Genomic DNA, 14,258 nt, shown 5'->3' with positions numbered 1-14,258 from the left:
GAAGCACTCCGTGGGTCTCCAAGGGGAAGTGATGGCTAAACTGAGGTGGAGGGGAGGACAGGTGTTATACCAGGGGCCTAAGAAGGTAAAAGGTGTTCCGGGTAAAGAGAATATCGTATGCAAAACCTTCTGAGGAGGAGCAGGGCTGGCTTGAACCTGCACGTGGCCAGGAAAGAGACACGGGAACAGCTAGATATTGATTAAATAAGGCAGCAAAGGTGAACCATCCTCCTAAGTCCTCTGCTCCAGAATTCCCAGAGCTCCAAGCAGGGACTGGCCTTTGCACTCTCGAGAGTAGGTAAGAGCTTTGTCAGGCGCACAAAGCAAGCTTGTGAATAAAATGGAGGTGGGGTGGGGGGTGACGGATGTCTCAGGGATGTTTCCCAGAACACAGCCCTAGAAACGGAGTTCCCCTTGTTCAAACGTGGCTGGACCAGCGTGGGGAAAGTGAAACACATGCAAAGGGTTCCTGTGCGTTGTCACTGCACTCTGCCGGGAGAGAGTCCCGGGCCCCAAGTTCTTCTTAGGGCAGCCAAAAACCCCTTTCAGAGAGGAGCCCAGTGGGGAGACAGCGTCATGCAGCCCAGAGAGCCAAACTCAGCACGGCTTGGAGGCAGCCACTGACCTGAAAGTTCGGAAGCCCCTGCTTCCCTCCACCTCTGACTCATCAAGAGGATGCAGGGAGGAGAAGAGGTGCCAAAGCATCAATCATTTGATCTCCCCACCCCTGTGCCCCTTATTAAAGTAATTAGGGTAAAAGTTTTGGCAGGAAAGGAGGGGACATCTTTGGTTCTGGCTGGAATGGAGCAGGGGTTGGGGCACCCCGGCTCAGATGACTCAGTGTTGATTAGTCTAAGGACCTGAGTGGCAGGCACCCTCCAGGCGACAGAAGCCACATCTCACTTTCAAGGAGGAGAGTCAAGGGAGGGCGGGAAGGGTGGACGGGGGGACAGGAATGAGAGGTGCCGTAAGGCCTCCAAGGCCCCTGAGCCCACGTGGCTGGAGCAGGCCTTACTGGAAGCTGCCATCCTCAGAGCACTGGGGAATGTAGTCTGCTCCCTTCAGAAAGGCCGCTTCCCTTCGCTGCTCACACGGACGGAGAGGCTGGGCGTCCACCTGGTACTCTGCACAAAGGAAGTGACTCATCAGAGAGGAGTTGCTGGTCTGGATTCCAGTAAGAGAGACGGGCTCCCTAAAGGCACAGATGCTCTTCCGGGTTTTATTTCTAGCACCATCGTCAAGTATGTTCTAACTTGCAATTTTGCAGCTACTCATACTTTTCCAAGTATGACATTAGCTCCCGTAATCCCCTGGGAGGTATTATCTCCACCTTACCCATGTGGCCCTAAGACTCGGGCAGGGAATGTTGTCTGTTCAAGATCCTACGGCTGGCAAGAGAAGGATTCAACATGAACCCTTGGGTTGCACGTTCCCCCAGGGAGCAGTTGGGTCAGGTCAGAACACCATGAAGGAGGTGCTCTTGAATTTATCAAGGCACTCCCTGCAGACAGAGCACCTTCCTGGTCCCACTGGGAATGCAAATTAATAACTCCCATGTGTCTTATTTTCCATGGAGAATGCGTGTAACATGCAGGAGCTTATGCAGAAATCACAGTCACAACTGCTTACTTTCCCAGCAGGGAAGCAAGCTGAGACTTATCCAAAGTCACACGTTAAGTGGCTGAGCCGCAGCTAGAATTTAGGTCTATTTCATGCCACGGGTAGATGTGTGTTTTCCACTACCTGCTATTTCTCAAATACCCCACACGGATAACCTAGTACTTGAGATCGCTAAGAAAATTTAAAAAAACAATGGCAATGCCGAAATTTGCTAACAGGGTGGGGTGCGGGAGAACTAGAATCCGACTAGGAAGATCTGGTTTCCCATCTCCTCTCCACAAATCACTGACTCCGTGACCTCAGACCATCCAGTTTCCCTCTCAAGACCCTCTGTCTCGTCATCTGAAAAGGGAAGAGCAAGTAACTGACCTCGGGACACTGTGAGGAGTAAATGAGATCACAGAGGTTCCAAGGCCCTGAAGCAAATCCTAACAAGGGGCTGGCCTGAGAGCCCCCTCCTGACCCTACGCTCCAAGGCCTCAGGCACAGAACTCACCAAAGCTGTTGGCTGACACCAAGCAGGCTGAGCCCAGCAGACTGAAGACCACCAGGGCCAGGGCCATTTTCCTGGGCCCTTCCAGGGATGAAGAGGTAGAAGCTGCTGCCCCCTTGGGCTCTGGCCACGGAGCCTTTATAGAGCTGACGGGGGCACCCCCAGCCCACCTGCCACCGGCGCCCAGTGAAGCAGCACCGCCCTGTTTTCTCTGCTGGCCACGAGGAGGTCCTCCACCTGCGTCTGCCCCCTCTGAGGGCACTCATGTGGCCAGTGGGCGATGAGAATCCTGTGCAGCTGGCGGGGAGGAGAACTGGGGGGCATGGCTTCAAAATTCATCTTCAGGGGTAAAGGCCAAAGCTCTGTGGCTTTCTGGGCAACGAGCTCAGGCCCACCATGAAGGAATCGCAATCCAGCCTCCCTTCCCCCTTCCTTCCTCCCTTCCCCCTCCTCCCTTCCCTCCTCCCTCCCTCCCTTCCTTCCTTCTTTCCTTCCAACAATGTTTCTTTAGAGCCCAAAAGTGTAGCAGACACAATTCTAGGCAATGAGGATATGGCAGAGGACAAAACAGGCAGAACCATTAATACAGACTGTACAAATTTTAGTGAGAGAAGCCAGACACACACACACATTCATATTCATATTTATCCTCCTCTCCCTTCTGTCCCAGGACTTCAGATGTCACCAAGCAAAAAAGCAGGAACCGTGTCTTCCACACGAAGCCTGCACATCAGTGTGTCTTCTCTATTTGCTTCTCCACCTGAAGGGGTAGGGGATGGAGGCTCACTCCACAGGTGTTCAGAAGGAAGCATGGGCAGGTCTTGAAGAGCACTTGGCCGTGGGTCAGGGAGATAACTAACAACGAGACTCAGATTTCAGGCAAGGGTGATTTGAGAAGATGTGTTAGCATTTACTGGAAAATTAGAACTCCCCCCGTGTGGCCCCTTGCTACCCCCATTACCCGGGGTAGTTCTACACATGCTATGGAGACGCTATAACAATATAATAAGCATAGCCTTCCGCAGCCCTGGCCATCTCTCCAGGTCCAGGTGTTCTAAAGCAGACGAGTTTTCTAAAACATTGAAACCGCGGTTAGAGGTCGACCAGAAACCCCACTCACCATGCTTCCTACCACCCCCAACACGCCTGCACGGGCCTTGCACAGGTCAGCCTGTGTGCTGAGTCATTCTCACTGGTCTGGCCTCTGGGAAGCAACAGAGTGGAGTCAACGAGGGTGAAAGCGTGCAGCCAGTGGGCCAGAGCCACATGGGCTTCCTTCAGAGTCAGCATGACGCGTACCTGGAAGGAGAGGTGCTTCTCTCCACCCAAGCGATGGAGCGGTAAGCTTGGAGAGAACCACACCAAGACGCTGCCTCCTCACCATGAAAACCCCTTTCTCATGATGACTCAGCTCCTTGTCACTGCTCTCACCTGATCACCCCTGAGCTGGGAGGATGTACAAGCTTTTGTGGTAATTCTGAGTGGCAGTGCCCTGGTCTGGCCTCCCCCAGTCTGCTCCTGGCTCAGGCCTCCATCACTCCAGCAGGATCTTCACCACTGGCCCTGTCACCTCTCCCTCCCTCCTCGATCCTAATACAATCACATAGTCTTCTCGTTCATCTCCTTCATTCTTGAAGACTAGGGTGCTAGGTATAATAAGCACCTACTGGAGATTTGGGGGAAACGGAGAATAATTGGAATCCAGAGGAGGAAATTGCTTCAAAACAAACAGCACATGCCACTCTTTCTAGCCCACCACAGAGAACTGCTTACCAGCCATCTCACCTAGAACTCCGCTTGCTGCCATGTTGCTGGGTCCCCTGCCACTGCCTTGGACAGCTACTCTCATCTCCCACATAACCAGTGACTCAAAGCCACATTCCTCTTTCTCCTTGGTTGCCAGAGCAATAATCAAAATTCCTGGAACTTGACTTCTGCTTCGAGAAGATGGAATAGACACATTTTTTCCCTATTCCTCCTGCTGAGTACATCTAAAACCCCTGGATATTATATGTAACACAAACAGAAGAAGACACTAAAAGATGGATAGAAGAAGACAGCCATCAAGCAACCTCAGGACCAGAGGAACAATATGGTAGCAAGTTCCCTGAATGTTATTTTGCCTCATGTATCTCAGAGTGGGTGTTAGAGAAGACAGCAACCAGAAACGCCAATAAGCACAGACCTCCAAAAAAGCCCGAGAAAAGCTTTTCGAGCCAAAGGTCCAGGAAAGGGGAGCCTGGCAAGACAGAAAACTTTTAGACAATAATTGCTCTATTCCAGCAACCCTCACAGAAAAACACTGTGGCTCCACCCCAACCCATGCCAGCAAAAACCAGCGGGGGAGACTTGGGAATTCCACCCTTGCCAAGTTAAGGAGGCTCTCCAAGCCCCCACCAGGGTGGTGACTGAAAGGCCATGTGAGAAGCCAGAATTTTTACCCCAGTTGGGCTGGAATGAGCCCCATCTCTCTGTGGGGTCAGTAGAGACCACATGGGCAGCCTGAACTTCCACCCACTCCCAGCCAGCAATAGTAAGGATGCCAACCCTCCCAGCTAGGGTTGCATCAGCATTGACCAACAGGGGAGCCTAAACTCCCACACTCAACCAACTGATATCTGTCAGGTGGCAATGGAGATGGAGCAAGAATTTGGACATCTATCCTTACGGACAGCAATGAGGTGGTGTCCCTTTTCTCCCACCTCAGTGATGTCAAGAGTTCTACTAAAACAGAAGATTTAATAAGATCTAGATTTTCTTAACACACACCCAAACTGTCCAGGTTTTGACCAAAAATCACTCATCCTACCAAGAATCGGGAAAATATCAACTAGAATGAGAAATGACAATCAGCAAATGCCAATACCAAGATGATAGATATTAAAATTATTTTTAAAGAATTTTAAAGCAGTCATCATAAAAATGCTTCAGAGAACAATTATGAACATACTCAAAACAAGTGAAACTATAGAAAGTTTCAGTAAAGGCATAGTCACGAACAAAGAAACAGAAGATGTAAAAAAGAACCATATAGAAATTTTAGAACTAAAAAATAAAATAACCAAAATAAAAAACTTATATATGGGTTAAACAATAAAGTGGAAGGAACAGAGCAAAGGATTCATGAACTTGAAGACAGAACAATAAAAATGACCCAACCTGAACTAGACAGAAATTTATCAAGGCTACGGAATAACTCAACAGCACCATCAACCAGAGGATCTAATCAACATTCACAGAACACTCCACCCCACAAGAGCAGAATACACATTCTTCTCAACACCCATCATATCCTGGGTCATAAAACAAATCTCAACAACTATAAAAGATTTGATGTCATACTCTGACTACAATGGAAATGAACTAGAAATCAATGCCAGAAAGACAACAGGAAAATTTTCAAACAAGTAAACATCAGACTTGTAAATAATCCATGGGCCAAAGAGGAAGTCTCAAGGGAAATTTTAAAATACGTTGAAGTGAATGAAAATGTAAACACAACATATCAAAATTTGTGGGACACAGTTAAAGCAGTACTGAGAGGGAAATTTATAGCACAATGTTTACATTAGAAAAAAGGGAATGTTACCTGCCAAACTGGTAACTAAGAACATCCATGGAAAAGTAAGGGGTGGAATAAGAGGCCAAGAGCACTTAGGGGAAAAATCCCTTCTCATGGACTGAAAACCAGGAAAAAGGCAGGGCATTTACCTTTTAACAATTCTCTAACATACTCCCTCCATCCATAAATCCAATAGTCTTAACCATTAAAAGCAGAATGGCTAAGTCTTGGAGAGGAAAAGATCATCCATCAGAGTAGTCCTACTCCCACCTCAATGAGCTGCTACCAAGAGTACCAATGGCATGACCTTGGACAAGCTACTAGATCTCTCCATGCCCCAATTTTTCCATCTATGAAGTTGTAATGTTATTAGTGCCCAAACTCATAGGATGATGTGATTACTAAATACATAAATATAAGATGCATAGTGCAGGGCCTGGCACACGATAAGCATTCAATGTTCTTTTTCTTGTAAAACTGAGAAATTTCCAGTGGTGGGAGCACCAGAGATCAGTCTCATTTAAGGTACATTTCTTTCCCTTCAACATATTTAAAATCTCAACTTCTATTTCCTCTTTAAGCTCAATGTGCTGCACTGAAGGCAGGTGTTTATCTGGCAATACCTCATCCACTAGCTTGGGTGGGCAGTGATTCACAGCCTTGTCCCACACTGACTGCTGTCCTGGAATTTTGCCACCCTCTTAAACCTTAGCCTTGGCAATGTTTCCTCCTCATCACCATTTTTTTTTCAGCTGCAGAATCATTCTCAGCTCATTGAAGCTTTTGAAGTCCATGGAACTGGTGGGACCATGTCAACTGAAAGAAAAATGCCCAAAGTAAGAGTTGTGAGTTTTTTAAATTCAGGAATCTTGCTGAGGACTGTAGCCTAGGAGATGGCCTTTTAGTAGTTCTGTAGATGTAGGGGAGAAACCAGCTTCTAAGTGCTTTTTGGCTAGGCAATACATGTAGGCAGGCATACGTCTTGATAAAAGACTACTGCTAGTCACAAAGAACAGATATCTTGAGTTAATAATTTAGTGCTTTTCTATGTATGGGAAGATGCAAGAATCTGGGTTCATTAAAATTCTTCCTGAGACATACATCTAACTATCTTATCTAAGGGGCCTGTTTTCCCAAAGCACAGAGTGCCTCATTCTGTTCTGCATCCTGAATTCCTCGCAGGGTGCACTGTGAGTCAATGACTGTAGTGCCTGACAACTTAAACCTTGTAGAACTGGGTGGTGAGCAACACTCTTTGTTCTTCTCTGTTTGCAAACAGAAGCCTGATGCTCCTGCATCACTGCTCCTCCTCACTTTCAACTCTTCAGGTCTTGAGCTATACGCGTTTTGCTGTATTATTTTCTGCAACAGAGGAATATGATACTGACATTTTAATTTCCATGGTGGCTCTCCTTTTGCTTTCAGGAAGGCTCAGCCTATTTTCTAACACACTTTAAATAGCTTAAGTCACTCACTTTTCTTCTCTGGTTCATTTTGACTGGTATTGTTTGCTGGATTTGAGTTTCTCTCTTTCCCCTTTTCCTTATGGAAAATACATATATTTAACATCTATGTCTCATGTATGTCTCTTGGCTTTGTCCTTTGGGGTCTCTCAAGTTGGAAGACATAAAATTCATGAAGCTCGGGGACTGGCAGAGCATCCGTTATTCAGCCCGATATTGTCTGCTGCCATTTCCTCTGCTGTCACAGTCAAGGCATTCTGCCGTCCAATCAAGAAACCGAACACGGATGCGGTCTTTTCTGCCCGGCTTCCCTTCAATGGGTTTCTTAGATCTCAGGCATGTTCCTCGGGGCATAAGTACTATCTGTACTTCTACCTCTGCATGAAGGTGGCTGCCTCATCTTGAAACTCACTGAAATCACTTGGGAGTATTCTGTGCTGATCTTCCTGGTCCAATCTTCTCACATCTGTCTAGATTTTCTATAAGCATACCACACAATGGCCCATTCAAGGTGTTGGAGAGAAGACATTTTTCCTTTACTCTTCTAGGTTCTTCTCACTAGTCCAAGAATTAAGTCAGCATGAGACAAATTAACAGGGGAAAATCAAAAGTTTAATAACATTTACACATGGGAGAGACCCACAAGAACTGAATAATGTGCCAAAATGGCCTAAATCCTCACCTTAAATACTATCTTCAGCTACAGACAAACAAGGATATTAGGGGTAGTGATTTGGGACTTCAAAGGGGAGGAAAGCAATTGGCATGGAGATGGAAAAGCAAATGTTTGGTAAACAAACGCTTGCTGGGCCAAGCAGAGACAATGAGACCCAGAGTGGACTCTGATCTCCAGGTCCTGCTGAGTTCCCCCACCCCACTCAGCCCATATTCTTTACAGAGATCTGCAGTGATAGCTCTGTTCCGGAACAAGCCCTGTATCTAAATTCTCTTAGGCAGTTACGAGGAAGCTCAAAGTTTCTTCCTGAGTCTTTTGGGCCTTGATCGTTTTCAGCTCAAAATAACCCACATTGCTGAAGAGACATTTGGGGGTTGCAAATTCTGCTCCCCTATAAAGGGATGGTTCCCCCTCACTCTTACTATGAGCCCTCCATTTGTGGCTTTAAGATGGAGCTTCTCAATAGTCTCCTGATCCCCTTACATTTCATTTACCTATAAGGTCTCCTTAGTTTCCTCCCTAGAAAATATTTGGAAATATGCAAAAATTCTAGGATTAATAAGTGAGTTTGACAATGTCATAGGATACAAGATATAAAAAATCAATTTTATTTATATTCTAGTAATTAAACATCTGAAAACAATATTGAGGAAACAGTTCCATTTACAATATCATCAAGAAGAAGAAAATACTTAGAAATAAATTTAACAAGTGCAAAATCTGAACACTGAAAACTACAAAATTTTGCTGAAAAAAAATACAGAAATCCTAAACAAACGGAGAAACCCAGCATGCTCTTGGATCAAAAGACTCAATAGTGTTAGAATGGTAACTGATCTGTAGATTCTGTGCAATTCCTGTCAAAATTCCAGCAGGTTTTTAAAAGAAGATAACAAATCTGATCCTAAAACTTTTATAGAAATGCAAAAAACCCAAAATTGGCAAAAACAGGTAAGAAAGAACATAATTAAAGGAATTACACCTCCCAATTGATTCCAAACCTTACTCTTAAGCTACAGTAATCAAGATAGTGTGACATTTGCATAAGGACATATAGATCAATGAGAAGAGTGTGGAAATAAACCTACATAATTATGGTCAATTGATTTTTGACAAAGGGACCTAGGTAATTCAAAGGGAAAATAATATTTTTAACAAAAGGCACTGGAGCAATTGGATATCTACTTCCAAATTAAAAGGATGTATCACTTCACACCTGTTAAAATGGTTAACATCCAAAACACTGGCAAACACCAAATAAACACTGGCAAGGAAGGATATGGAACAAGAACTCTCCTTCATTCAATTGACCACCGTATTTTTTTAGGTCGATTTCTAGATTCCCTATTCTGTACTATCAATCTACATCTCTATCTTTATGCTACTGCCTTGGCTACTATAGCTTATTAAGCCACCAAATCAGAAATTATATGTCCCTCAACTTTAGTTCTTTCTTTTCAAAATTGTTCAGGTATTCTAGGTCCTTTACATTTCCATATAAAATTTAGAATCAGTTCACTAATTTCTATTTCAAAAAGTCTGCTGAGATTTTACTTGGGATTGCATTATATCTATCAATCCATTTTGGGAGAATTGACAAATGTTAACAGTACTGTGTCTTCCAATCCATGTTCTTAGTTTATCTTTCTATTCATTTATCTCATCTTAATTCTAGGCATTGTTTTGTAGTTTTCTGTGTACAGGTTCTGCATGTTTTCAGATTTACTGTTAAGTATTTTTTTATGCTATTGAAAATGGCATTTAAAAAATTCTAACTTCCAATATCTCCTTGCTAATGTATAGAAACATTAGTTCTAGTGGCATTTTGATAGGCTCCTTAGACTTTTTCAGGTACACAGCACGTCACCTGCAAATGTTTCTTCTTCCTTTCCAAGTGCTATGCCTTTTATTTTTCCTCCTTTATTGCCCAGTGCCATATTGCGCTAGCAGGACCTCCAGATTAATGTTGGATAATAATGGTGACAGTGGATATTCTGGACTTGTTCCTTATTTTAGAGAAAAGTATTCATTTACCATTATGAGGTTTAAGTTTCTTGATAGATGCCCCATATTGTTATGCAAATTATGTTCTATTCCTTTTCTGGTAGTTTTAAATCATGAATGGATGCTGAAATTTATGAAAACCTTTACCTTAATTCAGTGAGATTAACATAATTTCATTATTTTATTGACATTAAACCAACTTTGTATTGGTTTCCTTGTATTGGTATTCCTGTGGAATACCCAACTTGATCTTGATATATTATCCTTATTGTATATGACTGGGGTCACATTGCTAATATTTTGTGGGGACTGTGTCTATGTTCAAAAGGGATATGTATTAGTCTGTAATTTCCTTTCCTTGCAGTGTTTTTTTCTGGTTCTGGCATGATGTCAAAGTTGGTCTTGAAACAAGTGTTCCTTTCTTCTCTATTTTCTGTCAGTACTTGTGTAAAATCAAGTTTTCTTCCTTAAATGTTTGATAGAAGTCACACTTAGGCCTGGAGTTTTTGGTTTTTTTTTTTTTAAAGAAGGGATTGGGCCTTTTTTTTAAAATTTTAATTTGTTTATTTTGGGCTGCGTTGGGTCTTTGTTGCTATGCATGGGCTTTCTCTAGTTGCAGCAAGCAGGGGCTACTCTTCATTGCAGTGCGCGGGCTTCTCATTGCAGTGGCTTCTCTTGTTGCGGAGCATGGGCTCTAGGCGCACGGGCTTCAGTAGTTGTGGCACACGGGCTCAGTAGTTGAGGCTTGTGGGCTATAGAGCACAAGGCCTGGAGTTCTGAGGGAACATTTTCAATTTCAAATTCAACTTATTTAATTTCTTGAGTCAGTTTTGCTAACTAGTATCTTTTGTGTGGGGGGGTTGGGGGGGTTACGCGGGCCTCTCACTGCCGTGGCCTCTCCCGTCGTGGAGCACAGGCTCCAGACGTGCAGGCCCAGCGGCCATGGCTCACAGGTCCAGCCGCTCCACAGCATGCGGGACCCCCCCGGACAGGGGCACGAACCCGTGTCCCCTGCATCGGCAGGCGGACCCCCAACCACCGTGCCACCAGGGAAGCCCTAACTAGTATCTTCTGAGGAATTTCTGTTTCATGTAAGCTGTTAAACTTATTGGCACTGGTTTTCCATAATACCCTTTTTTAAACAATTGTATGTTGGATGTTTTAATGTTCCCTCTTCCATTCTAATTTCCGATCAGTCTATGTAAGAGTTAACCAATTTTATTGTTCTGTGCAAAGAATCAGCTTTTTCATTTATATTGATGCTTCCCTACTATTCGTCCATTTAGTATTTCATTGATTTCGGCAGATTTCTTTCCTTTTCCATCTATTTTGACTTTAATTTGTTTTTCTAGTTTTCCTTTTAATCTTAAACCAGTGATTTTGTACCTTTTATATTTAAAATGTCTATTTTTTTAATTGAGGTATAATTGACATTAGTTTCAGGTGTACAATAAGATTCAATATTTGTATATATTGCAAAACGACCACAAGTCTAGTTAAAATCTGTACCTTGCTTTTTATTATAAGCATTTAAAACTGTAAATTTCCCTCTAATATTGAGCTGCATCCCACAAATTTTAACATGATGAATTTTCATTCTCATTCAGTTAAAAATATTTTCTAATTTTACTTGTAACTTTTTTGAGTCATGGATTGTTTTACAAGTATGTGATAATTTCCAAATACTTTGGGGTTTTTTCAGTTATCTAATACTGATTTCCAGTTTAACTTCATTATTGTTGGAGAACATGTTATGCATTTCAATTTTAAATGAGTTGAGACCTGTTTTATAGCCTAGTATGTAGTCCATCTTTTTGAGTGCTCCATGTGTATTAAAAAGGAAATTTGTATTCTCGTGTTGTTGGGTGGAACATTCTATCAATGTCAGTTAGGTCAAGTTGAGTGTTCATCTTTGTTCAGGTCTTCTATCCTGATTTTCTGTCTACTTGTTCTATCAATTAGTGTTAAAGGAGGGCTAAAATCTTCAACTATAATTGCAGATTTTTCTATTCTCTATTCAGTGATATTAGTGTTTGCTTCATGTATTTTGATACTCTATTAAGAAGCCTGTAAATACGTTTTAAAAATGCAATTTACTTTTTTGTGTGTATGTGGACAAGAGGACGACAAAGGCCTGTAAGTATAAAAGAAGATAACGTTCTATTAGGAAGCAAACTGGAAAGGCAAAAAACAGAATATAAAATTTGTAAAATTTTCAAATGTTAAAGAAGAGCTTGCTCGTGTATTTTAAAAATAGATGTTGGTAAGTAGCAAAATTGTATTGATTCTATTGTATACATTTTAAAACGATAACAGGTTGATTTTAATAGGCCAATATTTATAAATTAGAAATCACACTCTTTGCAACTGTTTAAATTTATGATGAACAATTTCAAATGGCAGAATCAAAGCCCCACTGCCCATAGCACTGTTCTCAATTGTGCATATTTACCTTGGCTTTTTCCTCCCCTTCCCTACTTTTCCCTCTTCCTCACTCTAACTTCCTTAGATGACCTCTTAAATAAACAAAATACACTTAAGTCTTGTTTCCAGATCTCCAGGTACCAGAAATGAATTACAATTTTTCAAAATTCCTACAGAGAGGTCACAGTCAAAAAACAATCAAAGACCACCACTTTAATTAACATATATATTCTATGTCCCCCAAACCTCTCCACCTACAAGTCTCGTTACCTTGCCTTTCTTTTGCCTCTGTGGTTCCTTATACTCTTTGCTATCACCCATCTTGTTGAAAAGATATTTTTTAATGTTTCCGTTAGCCTGTAGACTGTCGTTCCATTAACATTAACTCCATAACCAACCATATGACTTAATGGCTGGCACACAGATGGCATTCCATGTGTCTCCGATATTTAACTTTCAACTTTATAATTTAAATACATTATTTGCTTCATTTAACTCTCAAAACCAGGTTCTAGCCTAAGTATTATTCCCATTTTCTACATAAGAAAACCAAAGCTCAGAGAGATCACTGCTGGTAAACTGCCAGAGTGAAAATCTGAGTAGAGAATTGTAAAGCTCATGCCTATTCCACTACAGGAAATATATTATTCACTGACGTGGTTCCTGCACATCAGTACAATGCAGGATACTATAAGAGGCCTTCAACAATGGACTGCTTCTCTTAGGAAGAGAAATTGAAACCTCAAGAACTGTCTGCATTTATAGAGACACAACAAACAAAGGAGAATTTTCCAGAAGAGGAAAATAATATGAAGGCAAGAGATGGAAACAAGCATAGTCTATCTAAACAGTGAAGCTATATTTAAATGGATTTGAGAATTGGTTAGGTAAAATACAAAATATCCAGATTACACAAACCTGACTTGGTTTGAAATAGGGAGTCACTAATTATCATTAGTGAAACAGAAAACACAAATGACAAGAATAGGTGAAACACACCTGCTAGGAAAAGAACATGAGTTTGAACAGCACAGGGTTTGCGTCTTGAACCTGCCACTAACCTATGACAAGTCTCTAAATGTTTCTAAACCTCAGCTTCCCCATCTTAAAAATGATCCTGTCTTACCTTTCCACGAAAGAATGAAATTAGATGCTGCAGGTAACATATACAATACCTGGCACAGAGCAGTCACTCAGTGTTAATCCCCTAGCTTGACCATTTTGATGAATCAGAATGAAGACAAAATTGAAATTGCAGAAACCCACAGTAATACCTCCATGACATGATTTTATAAAAGACGGTGTACTACTGGTGGGATTGAGAAGGAGGAAGATGACACCATCCATTTTGAGGAACCAGCACATCTAGTGAAGAAATGGATAAGGAGGAGGGACTGCAAGTTTCAAGCCGGGGCTCTTAGGGTGGTGATATTAAAGCAGAGAGAGTGAAGCTGGCAGGAGACCCAGTTGGCTGGAGGGGAAATGGGCTCCTTCATTTTGAACATACAGAATATGAACATCTGAGAGGACATAAGTCAGTGGAAATAAGGTGAGTGTTAGGAAAAAGGATTTTACCTGAAATTATGAGAATAATCAATTTCCTTTAAGGAAAGCGTGCATTACTCTTACGTTCGAAAATAATAAGTCAGCAGAAACACACAGGAGTATGAGGAAGTACAAATTATACTTATCAGTACCATACTAAGAAGGATCCTTCCCCACCAATGTCAGTCTATTCTGTCTGGGTAGCAATGAAAAGTTATCTTTTCAAGAAACACCCTCTCTAGTTTATTGCTTATATTTAAATATATATACTCATATTTTTTAAGTAAGACTAAGTGGAAAGAAAACTCATCTGAAACCTCACACAATGGACTTACTTCTCAAAAATGAATTCACTTTCCTAAATAAGGAATGACTCGGCCTGCTAGTTGCTAAAAGGCTTCAACCAACTGTTGATACACTCTATATTAAGTGGGTATGTGCGTACAAGTAACTTTTTTTTTTTTTTTTTTT

General features: G+C 42.2%; 1 protein-coding gene across 1 annotated transcript in view; it reads right to left on the bottom strand.

Moving 5' to 3' along the window:
* Window positions 1-2,188, bottom strand: part of TG (thyroglobulin) — a 236,113-nt gene extending 233,925 nt beyond the window's left edge. The window contains exons 1-2 of the mRNA XM_059043034.2: window positions 2,117-2,188; window positions 1,016-1,124 (exon numbers count right to left, since the gene is read on the bottom strand). Of these exons, the coding sequence (XP_058899017.1) occupies window positions 1,016-1,124; window positions 2,117-2,183 (176 nt within the window). The 5' untranslated portion in view covers window positions 2,184-2,188. The remainder of the gene's footprint in view (window positions 1-1,015; window positions 1,125-2,116) is intronic.
* Between the last annotated feature and the right edge of the window lie 12,070 nt (window positions 2,189-14,258).

This window comes from Kogia breviceps, chromosome 17 (assembly GCF_026419965.1).
Source record: "Kogia breviceps isolate mKogBre1 chromosome 17, mKogBre1 haplotype 1, whole genome shotgun sequence".
Taxonomy (NCBI): Eukaryota; Metazoa; Chordata; class Mammalia; order Artiodactyla; family Physeteridae; genus Kogia; species Kogia breviceps.
The sequence above is the reverse complement of the archived record's forward strand: the minus strand, read 5'-3'. Positions and strand labels throughout refer to the sequence as shown.